At 39.8% G+C, this 18,230-nt stretch overlaps 2 protein-coding genes across 2 annotated transcripts; one reads left to right on the top strand and one right to left on the bottom strand.

Annotated features, from left to right (window-relative positions):
* Window positions 1-658: 658 nt before the first annotated feature.
* LOC117298883 (transmembrane protein 256 homolog) lies at window positions 659-6,571 on the bottom strand. The gene is made up of 4 exons (XM_033782253.1): window positions 6,464-6,571; window positions 2,998-3,035; window positions 1,651-1,731; window positions 659-1,081 (listed from the first exon to the last, which is right to left on the bottom strand). Exons 1-4 carry the CDS (start codon window positions 6,561-6,563, stop codon window positions 938-940), a joined length of 363 nt encoding a protein of 120 aa, XP_033638144.1. The 5' UTR covers window positions 6,564-6,571; the 3' UTR covers window positions 659-937.
* Window positions 6,572-11,258: 4,687 nt separating this feature from the next.
* Window positions 11,259-17,588, top strand: LOC117298846 (ileal sodium/bile acid cotransporter-like). The gene is made up of 2 exons (XM_033782194.1): window positions 11,259-11,401; window positions 15,922-17,588. The coding sequence occupies exon 2, from the start codon at window positions 15,940-15,942 to the stop codon at window positions 17,410-17,412; it is 1,473 nt and encodes a 490-aa protein (XP_033638085.1). The 5' UTR covers window positions 11,259-11,401; window positions 15,922-15,939; the 3' UTR covers window positions 17,413-17,588.
* The last annotated feature ends 642 nt before the right edge of the window (window positions 17,589-18,230 follow it).

Genomic DNA, 18,230 nt, shown 5'->3' with positions numbered 1-18,230 from the left:
AACAAAAATGCTCGGTGGAATATACACTTTATTGTTTTTCTTTTCTCTCCCGCCCCCTTTTTTTGAAGGGGGGGGTGTCCACGGGCCTCAGCCGCCCATGACAAATATAAAAACAACTCAGTAAATTTGAAAAAGTGGTCCTACGCCAGCGACCAAAGTATTACCAACATAATAATATTCTCTGTTCGTACCAAACACCCCGAGTTGAGAGTTAATTACCCAAACATACAATCCCTAGAACTTACAAGTTATGATCTATAAATCTGTCATTACACAACCTTTTAAGATCCTTCGAAATACGCCTGGCGTATTGATCCCGATGACGATTCAAGAATAGAGGACTTTGTGTGACTCCTTTGTAGTAAAATATCAAAAGACGTGATTCGATGAAATATAGTTTTGTTTGCCACATCTATCACGTCAATGTATTGAAAATAACTGAAACCAACTGCAGTTTGTGGAATCTACTATCAGACTTTTCAATAATTATTTAGAAATAGCCCCTTAGAAAGGCACTGGACACTATTGGTAATCGTCAAATACCAGTACTCAATTTGTACTCAATTGGTCGGCGAAGTTGCGAGATAAAAATGGAAGAAAAAATCTCTCCTCGCACAAGTTGTGTACTTTCAAATGCTTGAATTCGAGACCTCAGCTGAAGTCTCGCAATTCATACATTTAAGTGAGAAATGACTTCTTCCTAAAAAAAACACGTTACTTCAGAGGGATCTGTTTCTCACAACACAATGTAGTTTGTACTATGAACAGCTCTCCATAGCTTGTTACCAAGTAAGTTTCCATGCTAAGAATTGTTTTGGGTAATTACCAATAGTGTCCACTGCCTTTTAAACATGTTATTAAGTGAGCCAGAAAATAAGAAATAAAATATGAGAATAATAGTTCTAGAGATAATAGAACCACGGCATTGTCTGGTCGCTCAAAGGGCCATAGCAACCCACGCTACAATGAGAAGCGTACCTCCATACGGAGCTACTTTCACTGGAGTCGGATCACTCGTCATTGCATAGTAATAACACGGCCCACAGAATAAGGTCATTCCACTTGCCATCAACGAACCAACCTAGAAAGGAAATCAAGTAATGGTATTAGATTCTTTAGCAAATTGTTCTCTCGTAACGCATTTAGCTGTAGGCCTTTTGTCACTCTAAACAGACCCAAATCAACATAATTATTCACTAAGCTATTATCCTAAATGATCAAATTTCCCTCTGATGGTTAACGTTTTATTGTGTTTTAGTATCACGATGCAAGTCTGAACATCATTTCGAAACTCAAGGATTTGGGAACTTTTTGCAAAATGTCCACAGTTTGAAGACAATGGTAGTAGAAAGCGTACCTTAAAATATTAGCTGCTAAGGTGCTGTGGTTTTTGAGAAATGAGTAAAACAATGTTACGAGATAACGTATACATGCTGAAATAATTTTCATGACTTGTTTGACTCGTTTCTCAAAAACTAAAGCACTTAAACAAGTGATATTTTAAGGGAAGCTTTGTACCATCATTGTTTTCAAACTATATGAGCTTAATATAAATCGGTGGACATTGTGTTTTGAGCCTCACAAAAAATACCCAGACCCTTTCAGATAAAAGACATGGAGGTATTCCTCAGGATATGGGATGGTACTAACCAGCATCGGGCGCCTCGTTAACGGTGCTGCTAATAGAGCTAAGCTATGTAGGAAATGATACTTGTTGGCTGAATCAAATACCTGACAAAACAAATGAAAGTTAAAGTGTTACATGGAATCAGAAAAGTACAAACAATGGCTCCTTATTTGAGTTCATTGAGATTCTACGCAAAAATGATCTCTGTTAATTGTTTGCACAACAAGCATGTACCGGGCTTAATTGCATGGCCATGGTAAACACGAGCAAAATAATCTGCGTTCCGGAAGCAGGACGCTTCTGTAAGCCATGTAGACGAACAAGTTATATAGAAGTTATAGAATAATACACGACTACAGTGCAGCTGTAATTTGGCACTTGCTGAGTAAAGGCTGGCTCACTAGCAGCGAAGACCCCGCGAAAGGTGGCGAACGTGAAAATCCCAATACGTTGGCGGCAAAGCGAAGGCAAAAGAGGGAAAACCAAAATTCGCTGACGGGTGGGAACGACGTTCAGCGACAATGCGACGGCAAGGGACGAACGGCTGCGGCAGGGAACTGGGTCTAGCGAGCAAAATCGGACGTTGTTTGGGCGGCGAGTGACGATGTCTTGACGGAGCCTGGCAACAAGGAACCAGGTCTGGCGGCTGGCAGCGTATTGTGTGGCGGCAAGGAACGCCACCTGACGGTGGGTTGCGGCGACGATGACGTATCTCAACGGCCGACACCAAAGCCTGTGTGTTCGTGCGGGTCATATAGGGTGCGTTCGTTTAGCTTCCCTGGGTCGACCCCCGATGTTGTGTATTTTATTTTTTCCAGGACGAACGTGGGCACACAATTACCCCACGTTCGTCCTCGAACCAGGAAAAAACCCCAGACACGTCACCACGTGAGCCTTCCCGTGGTGACGTCAGTGCACCTCGGGACAGCCCCAAGAGCCCCAATCTTTGGGCGTTTTTCGTGGCTAACCGCGATCTCAGACTTGAAATCGAGTCTACGGAAACGCACGCTCGTCGTGCCCTGCAAACGGGTTTCCAAACACTCAGTGGTCCATGAAATGACTGATATTTTACTGATTAGAAAAAATTAGTTTGAAATTCTTTTCTATAAAGTGCTTTATCACACAACATACAATGTGCAAAGGTAGAGGTGACCAAAGACAAATTTTCATCGGGACCTTGCAATGGCATTATATATACCTCTTTGTTGAAACCCAAAGCAAAAACAGAGTAGGTTGTTAAATTTGTTTGTTGCCAATTGTCCAAATTGAGAATTTTGAAAAGGTATTCAGGGATTTAGCCTAAAAGTTGGCAGAAATGAAAACACCTCTACGAGTATCACACCTGGGTCATTTAATACAATAATAATTACCTGTTTCTCATGCTCTATCTCAGCTCTGGGCTTCAATACTGAAACACAAAATTAAGAACTAAATTACTTTAAACTCCATTTTGTAAAGTGTATACATCTTCCATTGGCGATGGTCGACGAAGCTTACACAAACAAAAAAGATCAAGCCTGAGCGCAAAGACTATATTGTAAAACTGTAGTTTTGTGTCTGAATAAACCCACCAGATCAAGCAAACTTTCACACTCGAAAGAGACAGATCAGATCTTTCCAAAGATGGTCAAATAAGATAAGGTTGCTATTGAAGGCACTGTTCACGTTTGATAAATACTCAAAATATATATTAGCATAAAACCTTACTTGGTAACGAGCAACGGAGAGCTATTGGTAGTATAAACAGCGTGAGAAATGGCTCCCTCTAAATAACGTAGCTTTTGAGAAAGAGGTCTATCAGTATAAAAGAATAAAAGACTTTTGGCCAGAAGCCTTTTATTCCTATGTGACACTATTTGGTACAACAATAGTGTTGTTTCTTTCATCATTTTCTTGCAACTTCAATGACCAATCGAGTCAAAATCTTCATAGACTGGTTATTTTATGCATATATTGCGATACACAACTGTTTGAATACTGGTTTTTCACAGTTACCAAACGTGTTCAGTGCCTTTAACCCTTTTAGGTATGGCGGGCACTATAACGGTGTACTGTTTGGTTTAGGTGTAAACAGACTGATTAGCAAAAACTAATGTCCACCATATCTCGAAATGGCTTATTGACGTTGACCGATCCTAAGGAGCGCCATTATGGTTGTGTACCCAGCCAGACCACCCCGAGGTAACAAATATTATGAACTTTGACATACATTGACCAATCTCAATGATTTTTCGATTGTGTAAAATACGTTGATAGATGGCATATTGCTTACGCACAAAGTTTAACTTCTAAAATAAAACAGGATATAAAACTCGATTATAAAACGTTTACTCTCCGTCAATGTGTATCAAGAAAAAAAGTAAACTTACAAAATTGCATTACAAAACACAGCTTATAGGTTTTTGGATTAAATTAATATAATTGTTATTTTTTTTATAGAAAATATATTCTGAAACACCTGCCAGTAAAAAAACTAACATTATATTTCTTAACCAGTTTTATATAGCGCTTTTCAAACCCGGAGGGTGTCTCAAAGCGCTTTCAGCATAGGTTCTTTATGTCTGTGATTATTACCACTGGTAACTGGGCCTTAAAGACACTAAACACTTTTTGGTAATTGTCAAAGACCAGTCTTCTCACTAGGTGTATCTCAACAATATGCATAAAATAACAAACCTGTGAAATTTCGATCTCAATCGGTCGTCGAAGTTGCGAGATAATAATGGAAGAAAAAAACACCCTTGTCACACGAAGTTGTGTGCTTTCAGATGCTTGATTTCGACACCTCAAATTCTAAATCTGAGGTCTCGAAATCAAATTCGTGGAAATTTACTTCTTTCTCGAAAACTTTTCACTTCAGAGGGAGCCGTTTCTCACAATGTTTTATACTATAAACATCTCCCTATTACTCGTTACCAAGTACGGTTTGATGCTAATAATTATTTTGCGTTTAAATTACCAACAGTGTCCACTGCCTTTAATTCAATCCTTAAACCATCTCAGCTCACTGGTGGGGAGTATGCAGCCTGCGCAACGTTAATAAGCGCTACTCGGCTAAATCAATCAAAGGAACCATCTCTGATAGATATACATGTATAGATAGATAGCTCACACAGGTACCCATTTACCCCTGGGTGGGGAAGCAATTATAGCTAAGCTTCTGCATCAAGAACACAAGTGTCACGACCAGGATTCGAACCCACACTATGCTGAACGGAAGCACCAGAGTATTTCATCTGATCACAAGTATCCAAAAACAACTAGTATTATATAATTTGCAAATAAATCCAGAAGACTTGCCAATTAGGAACCACTTCTGCGGTTTTCTGGTCTCTGACTCAATTTCTGAGTAGGCATTTTTGATCATCCATACAGAAACACTTTGGACTACTAATTGTTTGTGTTGCTTGTATTTTAGTTTTATTGTTTGTTGTTTGTTTGTTTGAACGATCTTCCCATCAAGGGAACTCAAAAAACTCCTAAAACTGACAATGGGATATAAAAGCCAAGCTGGATAGCCAATCTCTCTTATACAAACATTGGTTTAACGTCTATGAATGGTTTTGAATCACACCTCAAGAAATTGTGATTCAGTAACTATACGACAATATCTATTCTAGTCATTGTGAAATCAGTGGTTGGCTGAGGGATTCGAACTTACAACCCTGTGTCGTGATTGCAAGTCCTGCAGTCATCATGTCAACTAATTGTCACGTCAACGGCATGCTACAACAATACAACAATTACAATAAGACCATCATAGACGTCCTGGTGTCATGTGTTTTCAGTAGGATAACAGGAAAATTGTTCACAATCAAAAACTTTTTTTTTTTTTTTTTTCAAATCATCTATCCAATTTTTTAACAATAACACTTACACTTCATGGTGCGTTGAAAATGTTTAAGTTTTGGTTTTACGTTGGGAGAGACAGTCCGCCATTAACAGTGCTCATGCATGCGCGACATTGGAGCAACGTCATATGTTTTCACACCTTTCATTGGTTGGTATTTTATTGAATATTCAGAAGCTAGTATGGCGTGCAAAATAAATAAAAAATATTATTCAATGTCTACTTAATAAATTTAATTACATTTTGTCCAAAGGCATTATGGCTACAATAGAATCCAGAGACATCAAGGCATGAAAGTAAAACACCCACCCCCCTTGAAGCACACACACTTCATAACAATCCGTTTTCCCCCATTTCAGACCAGTAATGTTTGGTTTCAGGAGATAAGAAACCAATCTATGATATGTTCTCTTTAATGTAGACTTAATATTTGTTACGCTCATCGGAATTTATTACAGTATGCAGTTAATCAAAACAATTTTTTTTGTCATTCACTTAAATTTAAAATATTTTATTTTCCCCCCCATATTGGCACACCATAGAATCCCAAACAGTAACCACATCACGTGATCCATCTAGTGACTAAAGCAGAATGAAACTCAATCTAGCAGATAGTAATTTTGTTTTGAACTTTCGAGGTTGGATGATGTTTCTTTGACTCATTTTAATGTTGGCATAATAATGTACTAGTGATTTGTACCAAAAATCAATCATTTTAAAAATGTTTGAGCAAAACCCACGACAGGAAACTTTATTATCAGCATGATTGAGCCTGATGAAAATACAGACCGTGAGTAAACTGTATTCCTTCTGTCACCGGTGCACAATCTCGCGGTAAACGGGAATCACTAATGGGGTTCGAAAACATATGAGGGTCGATAACGTATGATGCTACATAGTCGTAGACACAAACATGTCGTTCGCGTATACACACTCTATCAACATGATATTCCCTAAATTTGAATAAACTATTTCACTCATATTACCATGAGTTCCATAAGCACCCAATCCAACAGCTGTGGCACCAGATAGTCCTGCTAAACGTACAAATAAAGAACCCGCAAGCTTTCCGCTGGGCGCTGCCATTTTTGTTGTGTTTTTATTGTGCTCAGAGCCGTATCTTCAACAGCGCCCTCAAGTATTTGCAATACATTGTTTTTTTCTCAAACAGTTTATCTGACGTTGAGGGCGTAGTTGGAAGGCTTTCTCTCCGAGCTTCTCAGTGCAAACGAAAACAGTCCACATACGCATTAATTTTGCTTGGGTAGAAAGATCGAAAGTTTGTAATCCTCAATGTGTTGAATATAAAGTTAAGGGGAGTAAATGAGTAGAAATGAATTATTGACCTGTTGGCTAAATTAATGGCAGTAAAAGGTAGAGATAAGTATTAAGTTACAAAGCGATGACACGTGAACAATTTAAGATTAGTTAAAGTTAAAAACATTAAACAGATGTAAGTTTATAAGAAAAGAGTTCAAGTACGTTGAAACAGTGTTGTCATGAGCTGTTGTTAGTGCAGTAATATTTAGTTTTGTGTTTTTAAAGACGAAAAATGCAAACTTATAAGGGGCATTTTGGGGGATGTCAATTCGAGTTGCTGTTGATGTATTCAACACCTTACTTTGTGGACTATGAAAAGGGGAGCATAATTATATAAAAGATGTAGAGGTAGATAGAACACTAATTGATCATTAAAGGATATTGTATGAAAAGGAAAGTTGGTTGTCAACATGGTGGCAGTATAGTAAAAAAAAACGGTATTACAGTTTACAGTTAACATCAATTTATTAAAGGCAGTGGACACTATTGGTAATTACTCAACAAAATTATTACCATAAAACCTTTCTTGATTATGAGTAATGGGGAGAGGTTGATAGTATAAAACATTGTGAGAAACAGCTCTCTCTGAAGTGACATAGTTTTCGAGAAAGAAGTAATTTTCCACAAGTTTGATTTCGAGACCTCAAGTTTAGAATTTGAGCATTTCAAGCGTCTGAAAGCACACAACTTCATGTGACCATGGTGCGACAAGGGTGTTTTTTCTTTCATTCATATCTCGTAAATTCGATAACCGATTGTGCTTAAATTTTCACAGGTTTATCATTTTATGCATATGTTCAGATACACCAACTGTGAAGACTAGTTTTTGACAATTACCAATAGTGTCCACTGTCTTTAAAGGGTTTGTGTTTTTATGTTTGGCTTTTGTCCAAAGTGATGGTGGTTAGAAAAGTTCAGAGAAAGGGAAATAAACCAAGTTTATGGCAGCTGATGCTTATGTCATACTTATTTAAAGGAAACTAAGTTGCTGTGGCCCACTATATGACTATCCTGTGAACAGTAAGCCTCGGTATCATAAGAGAAAAGTTGCAATGGATCTAAAACGTTTGAGAGTTATGCAAGGGCATTATAGTTGACTTAAAAAACACCCGGGTAAAAACTGACTTGACTTGACTCAAGTCCCAATCCTGTGAGAGTCCTTTTACTTTCAATCCTATCGTCTACATAACTTAACATAAGAAAACTCCCCACATCTGTTCCACAATAGAGAGCTTTCGCAAGTCTACGGATACACATACAGATACCGATACGTCGACACTGTGTGTTCACGTGACGCGTATCCGCGACTATCGTATTTTGCATTCATGTTAGCTTTAAATACACGTCGTAGAAAAGCGGATACTGTTTTTGCAGACTTGTAGTTGTCTTTTTGTCACAGATCAAAATATTTCCCAAGGAATTGCTTTTACTTGTATCGTTCTTGATATTGATAGAAAAATGTTAGTCATCTGCAAACAAAACGATGAGAAAATGCAGTGTGTAAAACACATGTCAAAAGCACTCATCATGCTTAGGGAGCTCTCGCACTAGAACGGGGCTTGAATCGAGTCTAAAACTGACCTGGATTCCGAGTCGATGACCCTGACCTATTTCCGAGTCAAGTTGACCCAGACTGGCTAAAATATGATTTTACTTCAGATTCTACGTCTGTTTGACAATTTTTTGGTAATTTTGAAGCAAATTCCGGGTCAGTTTTTCTGCCGGGAGTTTTTGGATGGAACATCTTACAGTGTCTTGATGAGGGATAATGTGTGTGTATAGGGGGATGCTAAATCTTGCTGTGACATTCTGTTGTCTTGATTCGTACATCAGCTTTACAGACCTATGTTTCCAAAGATCAAGGATGAACTTTATGCTCCCGATAGTGGAGCTTAAATAATTTAAGATTTAATTTGGTGTAGAACAAGTACCTGAAAGTTTTTTAACCTTGCAAAAAATTAACAGTGTCATTAGGCTATTGAGCGAAACTATAAGAACTCAGACCCCTAGTTCGAAGAAGAAAAAAAATGGTGTAAGATGGGGATTGCAGAGGCGAATGAACTTTGGCTCCGTATCAGATGACTCTCCACGTGTTTGTCTTTGTATTGAACACAGTTCTTGATTTAGTATTATAGGCGTACCGTTCCTTAATGATACCATTGTATCCTGCCTTGACTATTGTGACTTGTTAACCTCGAGTTGGCTGTTTGGTTATTATTAGGCTATAAGTTTGTTTTCTTCACTGCATTCTTTTGATCCTGATCTATTGTGAACGACCAACGACCCACGTCATTAAAATGTCAATAAGTTCTGCCCAATGTTATTAAAGGAACACGTTGCCTTGGTTCGGTCGAGTTGGTCTTTGAAAGCGTTTGAAACCGTTTGTGTAGAATAATTGTAATGATCCACACAAATATCACTCGAAATTGCGTGGTTTTCCTGTTACCTCGTCGACAAACACTGTCGGCCATTTTCGGAGCATGAGTCAAAGGACGACCGTGTTAGTTCGCAAAGTAAAAAGAAAACCACGCAATGTCGAGGCACTGGTGTATGCATGGATAATTGAAATCTACTTTTAAAACATCTTTCTAACCATATGCATTTTATAACAAACGGTTACAAACGCTTTTCATAGACCAACTCGCCCGATCCAAGGCAACGTGTTCCTTTAAATATAAACGTAACTATCCGTACACGGGTTGGAGAATAATAGTTTAACCATAGGGCAAGGTTTAACAAAGAAGTTGCAAAGAAGTTGCATAACATGGAGCTGGTGTGACACCGCGACCCAGCTTAGCTGCAGAAGATTGCTGTGGTCCAAGCTAGCTCTACGGCTCTTTTCGAAACGACTGGATTTGGCTTAGGATTCGGCTCAGGCTAGTATGGCCCAGCGGTTGTTTTGACAATATTGTGCGTGCTTTGCGTATACGCGCCCAGGGTTTCAGACGAGAGGACGGAGCCAAGCCGAAGCCGAAGCCGTGGTTTCGAAAAGGGCCTATGGTTTGTATCTTTGTTTGCCCTCAGAACAACCTTAGAACTGTTGTTGTTCTTTTTAGAATGCTGATTGAATGTTTACCGAGTATACAGCGGAAATGTATACCAATTGATTCTGAGGACAGTTTTACGAGCCTTTAACAAGACGATACGGTCATTTTTCAGGCCATACGTCAAAACTATAAAAATAGAACTTTATTATGAATGTACGATTTGCGTCATCGTCCCAATAAACGAAACAAAATTAGGTGACCGTGTGGTGACCAACCTTAAGTAACAGACATGATTGATACATGGATTGGAAATTTTGTCACTCATCTATAATCTATAATCTAAAAAATATAAAAAGAGGACGGCCTTTACTGTCTGTCCGCTCCGCCTGTTTGCTCCGCGTTGTTTTACCAGGTACGGGAGAGTTGCAAACCAAGCGGCATATAAGCATCCCTTCTTTACTATTAGCATAAAAACCTACTTGGAAACAAGCAATGGAGAGCTGTTCATTAAAACATTGTGAGAAACGGCTCCCTCTGAAGTAACGTAGTTTTTTAAGAAAAAATAGTTCCTCACTAGAATACTTGAATTCATTTCGAGACCTCAGCATAGGTCTCGAATTCAAGCATCTGAAAGCACACAACCTGTGTGCACAAGTTAGTGTGTTTTTTGCTTCCAAAGTGAGTTCAATTTTGTGTACTTATTTCAGTCGTTATTCACCAATGTTTTATTCTCCCAAATTATATATCTATAATATATCCGAATCTACTTTTCTTATTAACTTAATAAAAGATTATAACGATTTATTTTGCGGTAATAAAATATGAATGCTGGTGTCACTTCATGACTTGATGCCCAAGTCGTGAATTTCGGTGTCAAATTATTGGCGTCATTTACAACTCGGGGCACATAAAGTCGTGATTTATGTCAAATAATATGCGCGTCATTATTCACCGACTTTGACACCACGAATTGGGCGAAAGTCAACATGACGAACTGAGGCACATTTCGTTACTTTCCATAAATGCAAATGAGTGAAAAACCATACGAACGACAACTCTTTTTCGAATGGTCTTCCATTTTTTTTGGTGGTAAGAGACATTAAGAAGGGACCGGTCCTTTCTTTAAGATACCACCAAGGAATCCACCTGAACTGAATCAAATTAAAATTCAACTATCTTTGATCAGTGCCGCAGCATGCGGTCAACAAACTACACACTATTCACACAGGCAGAGAATGGCCGCAATTCTCGCCAAACCGAGACACAATAACAAAAGGTTTAATGAATGACCTGTAGGCAACCGCCTCCCCTTGGAAGAATTCGATACTTCAACAACGGATCAAAATAAGCATTGGGGATCGACTGGTTATATAACTGATGTTGTCTTGTAAATGAGGCCTTTTATTGGGCGGTATAAATAGGTATAACGGTTGTTGATTGGTTGAGGGGTACGTTAAGACGATACTGCCCCGTACACTGTGTTTACAAATACACAGCCTTCCCAAACACCTCCTCAAACCATGAACATCGTCACTGTTGAGGTTAACTTAGCCCGTTCATACACCGACATTTTGAGAGAGTTAACGGAGAGATGGTCGTGTAAAGCCAGCAGAGCAGGTAAATTCCCATTTCTTTCTATGGTTATTTCTTTCTAAATTATTCTGGGATGGCGTAGATGGCGCCACTCGCTATTTCATTTGATATGAAATAATATAGTGTCTAATTTACCTCAATAAGATATCCATTTTTGTAGAAATAAGCGGAAAAAGTGGTGCCGCCATATCCGAAAAGTTATCCTTGTTCTGCGTCTGTGCATTTATTATATAATTGGTTAATTTTTAATAAACCAATTACGCTTTTGAATCATCAACGCACGTACAATAGCCCAGTACACACTAACTTATCGCAGAGAGAAGGGGTTGACCCCGGTGTGTCTGGCAGTGTGACTATCTTCAACTATGAAGGCTGCTCTAGAAAGGTAAAAGAAGAGGAGAACGTTAATTCATTCAGATAATATACACAGAAAAATGTATAGAAAGATACTTTACTGTCATTTCCCAAATTGGCATCTAAGGTGAGCGGCGTTTCTCAGCATGAAACGTCATTAATATTGGTTTGACATAAATTGGGTTCGGAGATAAGTAAAGAGTGTTTTTTGCAGTTCTCTGAACTTGGTGCGCTCCCTAAAATTCTCCAGGAAAGTTAACCCGCATCCCATCAATTGCTGATGATGCGTTGGTTTGAAAATGATTTCCACTGTAAATGACCCATATGCATAGGCTCACATCACGGCCACATACTCAGTCTTTCTTCGGTAGTAGTAGGAGGCCTACACCTGATATACCTTCTTATGATCATTTGAATCTGAATAAATAAAATGGACACATGTTACAAACACTCTGAAAATCGCGCTTACATGTTCCAAACACCAACCACCCTGAGGTTCGTGCTTAGTCTTGATAACGCATTGAATGAATTGTGATCTGAAGCTATATAATAACCTTGTTGGACGAATTTGTGTTTATAAGGCCCTGTCACACCTTGACGTTTTTAAAGGGAAGGTACATGTTTGGTAATTACTCAAAACAAATATTACTTAAAAACTGACTTGGTAACGAGCATTGGCGAGCTGTTGATAGTATAAAACATTGTGAGAAACGTCTCCCTCTGCAGTAGCATAGATTTTGAGAGAGAGGTAATTTCTCACTGAAATAATAAAAGACTTCTAGCTAGAAGTCTTTTATTCCTATCTGCAGAAAGTACACAAATTCGTCCAACAAGGGTGTTTTTTCTGTTTCGGTCATATTTTTCTCGCAACTCCGATGACCAAATTGATCTCAAATGTTCACAGGTTTGTTATTTTATGCTTATATTGGGATACACCAAGTGAGAAGACTATTACCAAAGGTGTACCTTCCCTTTAAGTCAGGTATTCTCAACAGCGATAACTTAGTTCTTGTCGACGCTAAATAACGTACTCTCTTAATGTAAACGAGTGGAAATTTCACTCTCTTGTCCGAGTGGACGTGTCAGTTTCACTCTGTTGGGAGTGAACGTCAATCGCGTGTCACTCTTTTTGAGTGAAATTTGAACGAACTTCACTCTAAATCGAGGTAAAGGTACCGTATTTCACTCTAAATGGAGTAGTTGTGTTCCATCTCTTTGAAAGAGTAGTACGGTGGACAACACGAGTGTTTTTTCACTCTTTTACATTAAAAGCAGTGGACACTATTGGTAATTACTCAAAATAATTATTAGCATAAAACATTACTTGGTAAACGAGTAATGGAGAGCTGTTGATAGTATAAAACTTTGTGAGAAACGGCTCACTCTGAAGTGACGTATAGTTTTCGAGAAAGAAGTTATTTTTCACGAATTTGATTTCGAGACCTCAGATTTAGAATTAATTTGAGGTCCCGAAATCAAGCATCTGAAAGCACACAACTTTGTGTGAAAAGGGTGTTTTTTCTTTCATAGCTATCTCGCAACTCCGATGACCAATCGAGCTAAACTTTTCACAGGTTTGTTATGTTATGCATATGTTGAATAGACGGCTAACGTCTTATGTAACGTTTTTAAGTTCGGTTCATTGTATGCCAAACACATCCGAAAGTACCTGGAAAGTAGATACACATGGTGTTACCGCAAACCAAATATATATACACCATGCAATGCCTCATATCCTAAAAACACTTATCCATTGGACAAACTTAACACAACAAACACTCCTCAATAACAATACATGAAGGGGGGGGGGGAACGTTCGTTTATTTGTCAAAGTAAATCCTTTGAATGGATTTTGTTTAAATGGAGGTAGAAATTAAATTACCCCTACGAATTGTTGATAAATGCTGATCAACCCCCCCCCCAAAAAAAAAAAACAACCGTTTTATAATGAATCCAAGTTGGATGATTGTTGTTTGCCCATCAGAGTGTGTTCGATTAGCTTCCCTGGGTCGACCCGGTCTGCATGCCCCCGGTACGTTCAAATAGCTTTGACGTCATTCCAGGGGCTCACCCGGGTCAGCCCCCCAGTGCCCTGCTTGTGGAGTGGATCACTTGGGGCTGGCCCCATGTGCATGACGTCGTCACGAGCTTGAGTGATCGTTCGTTTAGCTCTTGTCAGGGGCTCACCGGAGTGAGCACCGCGGGATCGACCCAGGGAAGCTAAACGAACGCACCCAATGTATGCTGACCCACTGACCCCGTCGCTTCTGATTGGTTTGGACTTTTGCTACTGATTTGGTAGTAAAAGTCAAGATTTATAAAACTTGCACAAGAAACCGCAATCTGGGCCTATAAAGCTGATTACCCTTTCGCACATTTCAAAGCTGTTCATAGACCAACTAGCCTACAAACGGTTTCAAACGCTGTTCATAGACCAACTCGCCCCCAAACGGTTTCAAACGTTGTTCATAGACCAACTCACCCGATCCAAGGCAACGTGTCCCTTTAACAATGGTGTGTATGCCCAGTAGCTTGACTACTGAAATAAAGTTATGACTAGTATAAAGTAGCGTCACCTTTATACGACAACATATCACTACCTCAAGTCTTTTATTGACCAAACACTTCAAAGTCTCCCAGATTCGTCAAGGACATAAAGCAATGAATCATTAAATCTTAGGTTGTAAATCATTATAAATTGTCTTCACTGATACCAATATTTGGTGTTATTTATTATGTTTGGTTAGAGCGTGGTATAAACTAGCAGCCAATAATATAAACGGTCCTTGAGCAGTATGTGTGTGATGGGCCGGCTACGCGGTGGACCCCATCACAATCTGAGGCCGTGTCCGAATTATCGGCTACAACTACGGCTGCGGCTAGATGCCGCGTCACCATGCGGTGAGATATAGGACGTCCTTAGCAACACCCGTAGCAACAACCGTAAGCCGTAGCCGCCAAATCGGATTCGGCCTTACATTCACAAATAACTTGTAAATAATATTGTGACCTTGCAGCAAACTCCCATGGAGAGATTCAGAAATCGAATCTGTGTATTTTGCTAATTTACTCCCAGGGCGTATACACAAGAGGAGATGGGATATTTGTACACGCCACTGTTTGATTTGGGGCAGCTCAAGCAGAGGGTCAGCACTCCACTAGTTTTCGGTGGGAAGGAAATTATAACGAAGTGTTTGAACTGTCTCAAAATAAAAACTATTAACTATATTTTGCATTTATATCCTCGGTCCATTTGGTTGGTAAGTTTGCAACATCTAATTCTATTTTCTCAAAATAAAAACTGTGCACACTTTAGTTTCTTATGTCTTTTCAACATGAATAAAACCCGAAAATTGTTACCTTAAAAATAACACCTAAAGTAGGGAGAAAGAGGGAAAACAAATTGAGTTCCTCAAATCACACCCCCCCCCCTTATAAAAAAAAATGTTCCCGTGTCAAATTGAGTTGCCTCAAAACATAACAAGAAAGTCAGAGGAGGCACCAACCAATAACTGTCTTCTTAGACCCCCCCGCCTTATAAAAACAAAGTGTTCCTGTGCACCTGTGAAACTTCTTTAATTCGCCCGCCGGATCCCACACTGGTGTCCCACACTGGTGTTCTATATTATAGAGGTCAAAATGTGCAGTGCGTCACTCGTGTCGTCACGTTGCCTGTGCCGTCGCGGTAAGTGCGCACTGCCGTCGTGACGCCTGTTTTTCATTGTATTGCGGAGCGGTTTTTTAATTAGACCTTTTGTCGCGCCGCCCATTTTCTAATCAGTTTTAAAATTTGTTTCTCACTTGACACATGGAGAAGCTTTGTATACTCACAACATTTAAAAAGCCACTGAAATATCAAAATATTTTATTAGCATAAAACCTGACTTGGTAACGTGCAATGGGGAGAGGTTGATAGTTTGGGGGGGGGTTGAACAAAGAATTGACTAGAGTGGGATTCAAACCACCCGACCTCCGGATTAACGTGCCGGCACTCTACCAACTGAGCTATCGAATGGGATGCGACTTTTAGTTTCAAATATCAGTATCAGATATCACGTTAATCCGGAGGTCGTTGGTTCAAATCCCACTCTATTAGTCAATTCTTTGTTCAACCCCAAAAATGATTCTATATTTGTTAATGCGGCCGATGATTTGTTTTAATTTATTGATTATTATTATTTTTTTTACAGATTATCAAAGCATTCAAGATGAAGTTGCACTCCATTTTGTCCTCTGCTGTCTTCGGAGCGTTACTTTTCACCGTCTTGATCCCATCAACTGATGCAGTCACCTTTAATGTTAGCCACATCAACGAAGAAGATTACTTATTGGTCGATGAAGGGCAAGTACTTCCCATGAACATTACCATCTTTGATGGAGTACAGAGTGGAAAATTCAGTGTCAGATCTACAGATGAATTCATATTCGAGGTTGTCAACTCCACTGAAAACGAACTCTTGAGTAGCGATGAGCTACCGTTCACATTCACTGTTCACGTGCATGGCAAGTTTGTTGGTATAAAGGACATAGAGCTTGTTCTAACAAACTCATCCGATGTAACACCAGTGACAATTGGGATGTATCCAGTGAAGGTATTACGGGTACCAACCATCCTAGACGCCCTCTTTACATACCTAATACTTGCATGGTTAGTACTCTCCTACGTCACCATGGGAGCCAAGATGCAACCTAAGATCATTTGGAGCAAGATGAAACCCCCATGGGGAATCTTGATTGGTATGCTTGGGCAATTCTTCCTTATGCCCCTTTGGGCATTTGCCCTGACTAAAATCTTTGCCTTGGACAGCGAGACGGCACTTGGTCTGACTTTTGTTGGTACGTGTCCGGGTGGTTGGTTAAGTAATATTTTCAGTCTTCTCCTAGACTGTGATTTTGTCTTAAGTCTGACCATGACCTTTTTCTCTACTGTCTTGGCACTTGGTATGATGCCCCTTAATCTGTTCATCTATGCATCAGCCATTGTTTCTGATAACTCTCAACTCCAGACTCCATTTACAGATCTTGCAATCCAGCTTATTCTCCTCATAATTCCCGTCGGCATTGGAATGGGTCTCTGCTATAAGTTCATTAAGTTCCGCAAGATTTGTGAGAAGCTTTTGAAGCCGTTTGCTGGTGTTCTCATTGTCTTGGCTCTTGGCCTAGGGATTCCATCCCAGCTCTACATCTTCCAGTCACCATGGCAGGTATGGGTTGTTGCCGCTCTCCTCCCAGTGGGAGGGGTCATAGCGGGCGCGTTGATAGCCAAGATAGCCTGTCTCCCCAAGAAGTCTGTCATTACTGTGGCTTTAGAGACGGGAGCACAGAACAGCCTTCTCGCTAAGACTATGTTGGATCTATTCTATCCTCGCCCAGAGTCGGATCTTGTTGGTCGGGTAGCTCTGATGATCAGTCTAATTAGCCTGCTAGAAGGTACTGTGGCTACCTTAGGCTATGTAGGTATCAGATATGTTTGCTGCCCAAAGAAGGAAGATGAAGATGATTTGGTGGAGCAAGATGATAAGAATGAAAAGAAGGTTGATGCTGAGAAAGGTGCAGGCGCTAAGGGTGACACCAAGAAGGAAGAATCTTCCCAGACAAAGTTTCCTGATGATGAACCAGCAGATCAAACCCATGTAAATCCAGTGTTTGACGATAATGAAGCAACCACACATGATCTTTAATCTATGGGTACGTTCGATTAGCTTCCCTGGGTCGACCCCGGTCTGCCCCGGTGCGTTCAAATAGCTTCCAGGGGCTCACTGGGTCAGCCCCAAGTACCCTGCCCGGATCACTTGGGGGCAAGGCCCAATTTCATAGAGCTGCTTCAGCAAAAAATTGTGCTTAAGCAAAAAATTCATTGCTTAGTAAAATCAGATGACCGGCCAAGACTCCACTCAATTGTAATGCTAAGTAAACAACAGCTTAATACTAGTCATAAGCAATGTATATGGCAGGACATTTTGGCCAGTAACATGTGTAAAATAAGGGAGCTATTTTCGTGCTTAAGCAATTTTTGTGCTTAAGCAATTTTTTTGCTTAAGCAGCTCTATGAAATTGGCCCCTGGTCAGAGGTGCATGACATCACCACGAGAGGGTGAGTGATCGTTCAATTCGCTCTTGGCAGGGGCATAGTGAGCACCGCGGGGTCGGAAGGAAATCCTATATTCCTCTCATCACATTAAATTTATTGTATGCACTCGCAACTTGACCAAGAGATGAGTAATTACCAATAGTGTCCACTGCCTTTGATAGATGTTAATTAGTTGGTAGTGACACTGCTCTAAAATGCAAAGGTCATGGGTTTGAATTCCACCCGAGTAATATGCCTGTGATTTTTTGTTTTCACAACTCGGGAAAGTACCGAGTATGTACAGTGCTAACACACACGGTGTATATGAGTAAAAACAAACTTCATAATCAAGAATGTCACTTGTTATAAAACTGGTAATCCCTCTAAAAAGAACATTACAGAATTGGTCAGAAACAAAAATCGTGAAGA

Source organism: Asterias rubens, chromosome 13 (genome assembly GCF_902459465.1).
Source record: "Asterias rubens chromosome 13, eAstRub1.3, whole genome shotgun sequence".
Taxonomy (NCBI): domain Eukaryota; kingdom Metazoa; phylum Echinodermata; class Asteroidea; order Forcipulatida; family Asteriidae; genus Asterias; species Asterias rubens.
Note: the sequence above shows the minus strand (reverse complement) of the source record. Positions and strands in the feature narration are given on the sequence as shown.

What these genes read in the sequence shown, in the direction of transcription:
- LOC117298883 (XM_033782253.1), bottom strand. Translation starts at nt 6,563, where the DNA reads ATGGCAGCGCCCAGCGGAAAGCTTGCGGGTTCTTTATTTGTACGTTTA. An exon ending in GGGTGCTTATGGAACTCATG is followed by an intron (nt 3,036 to 6,463) that starts GTAATATGAGTG and finishes TTTGTGTTTCAG; the next exon opens with TATTGAAGCCCAGAGCTGAG. An exon ending in AGATAGAGCATGAGAAACAG is followed by an intron (nt 1,732 to 2,997) that starts GTAATTATTATT and finishes TTGTTTTGTCAG; the next exon opens with GTATTTGATTCAGCCAACAA.
- LOC117298846 (XM_033782194.1), top strand. Translation starts at nt 15,940, where the DNA reads ATGAAGTTGCACTCCATTTTGTCCTCTGCTGTCTTCGGAGCGTTACTT.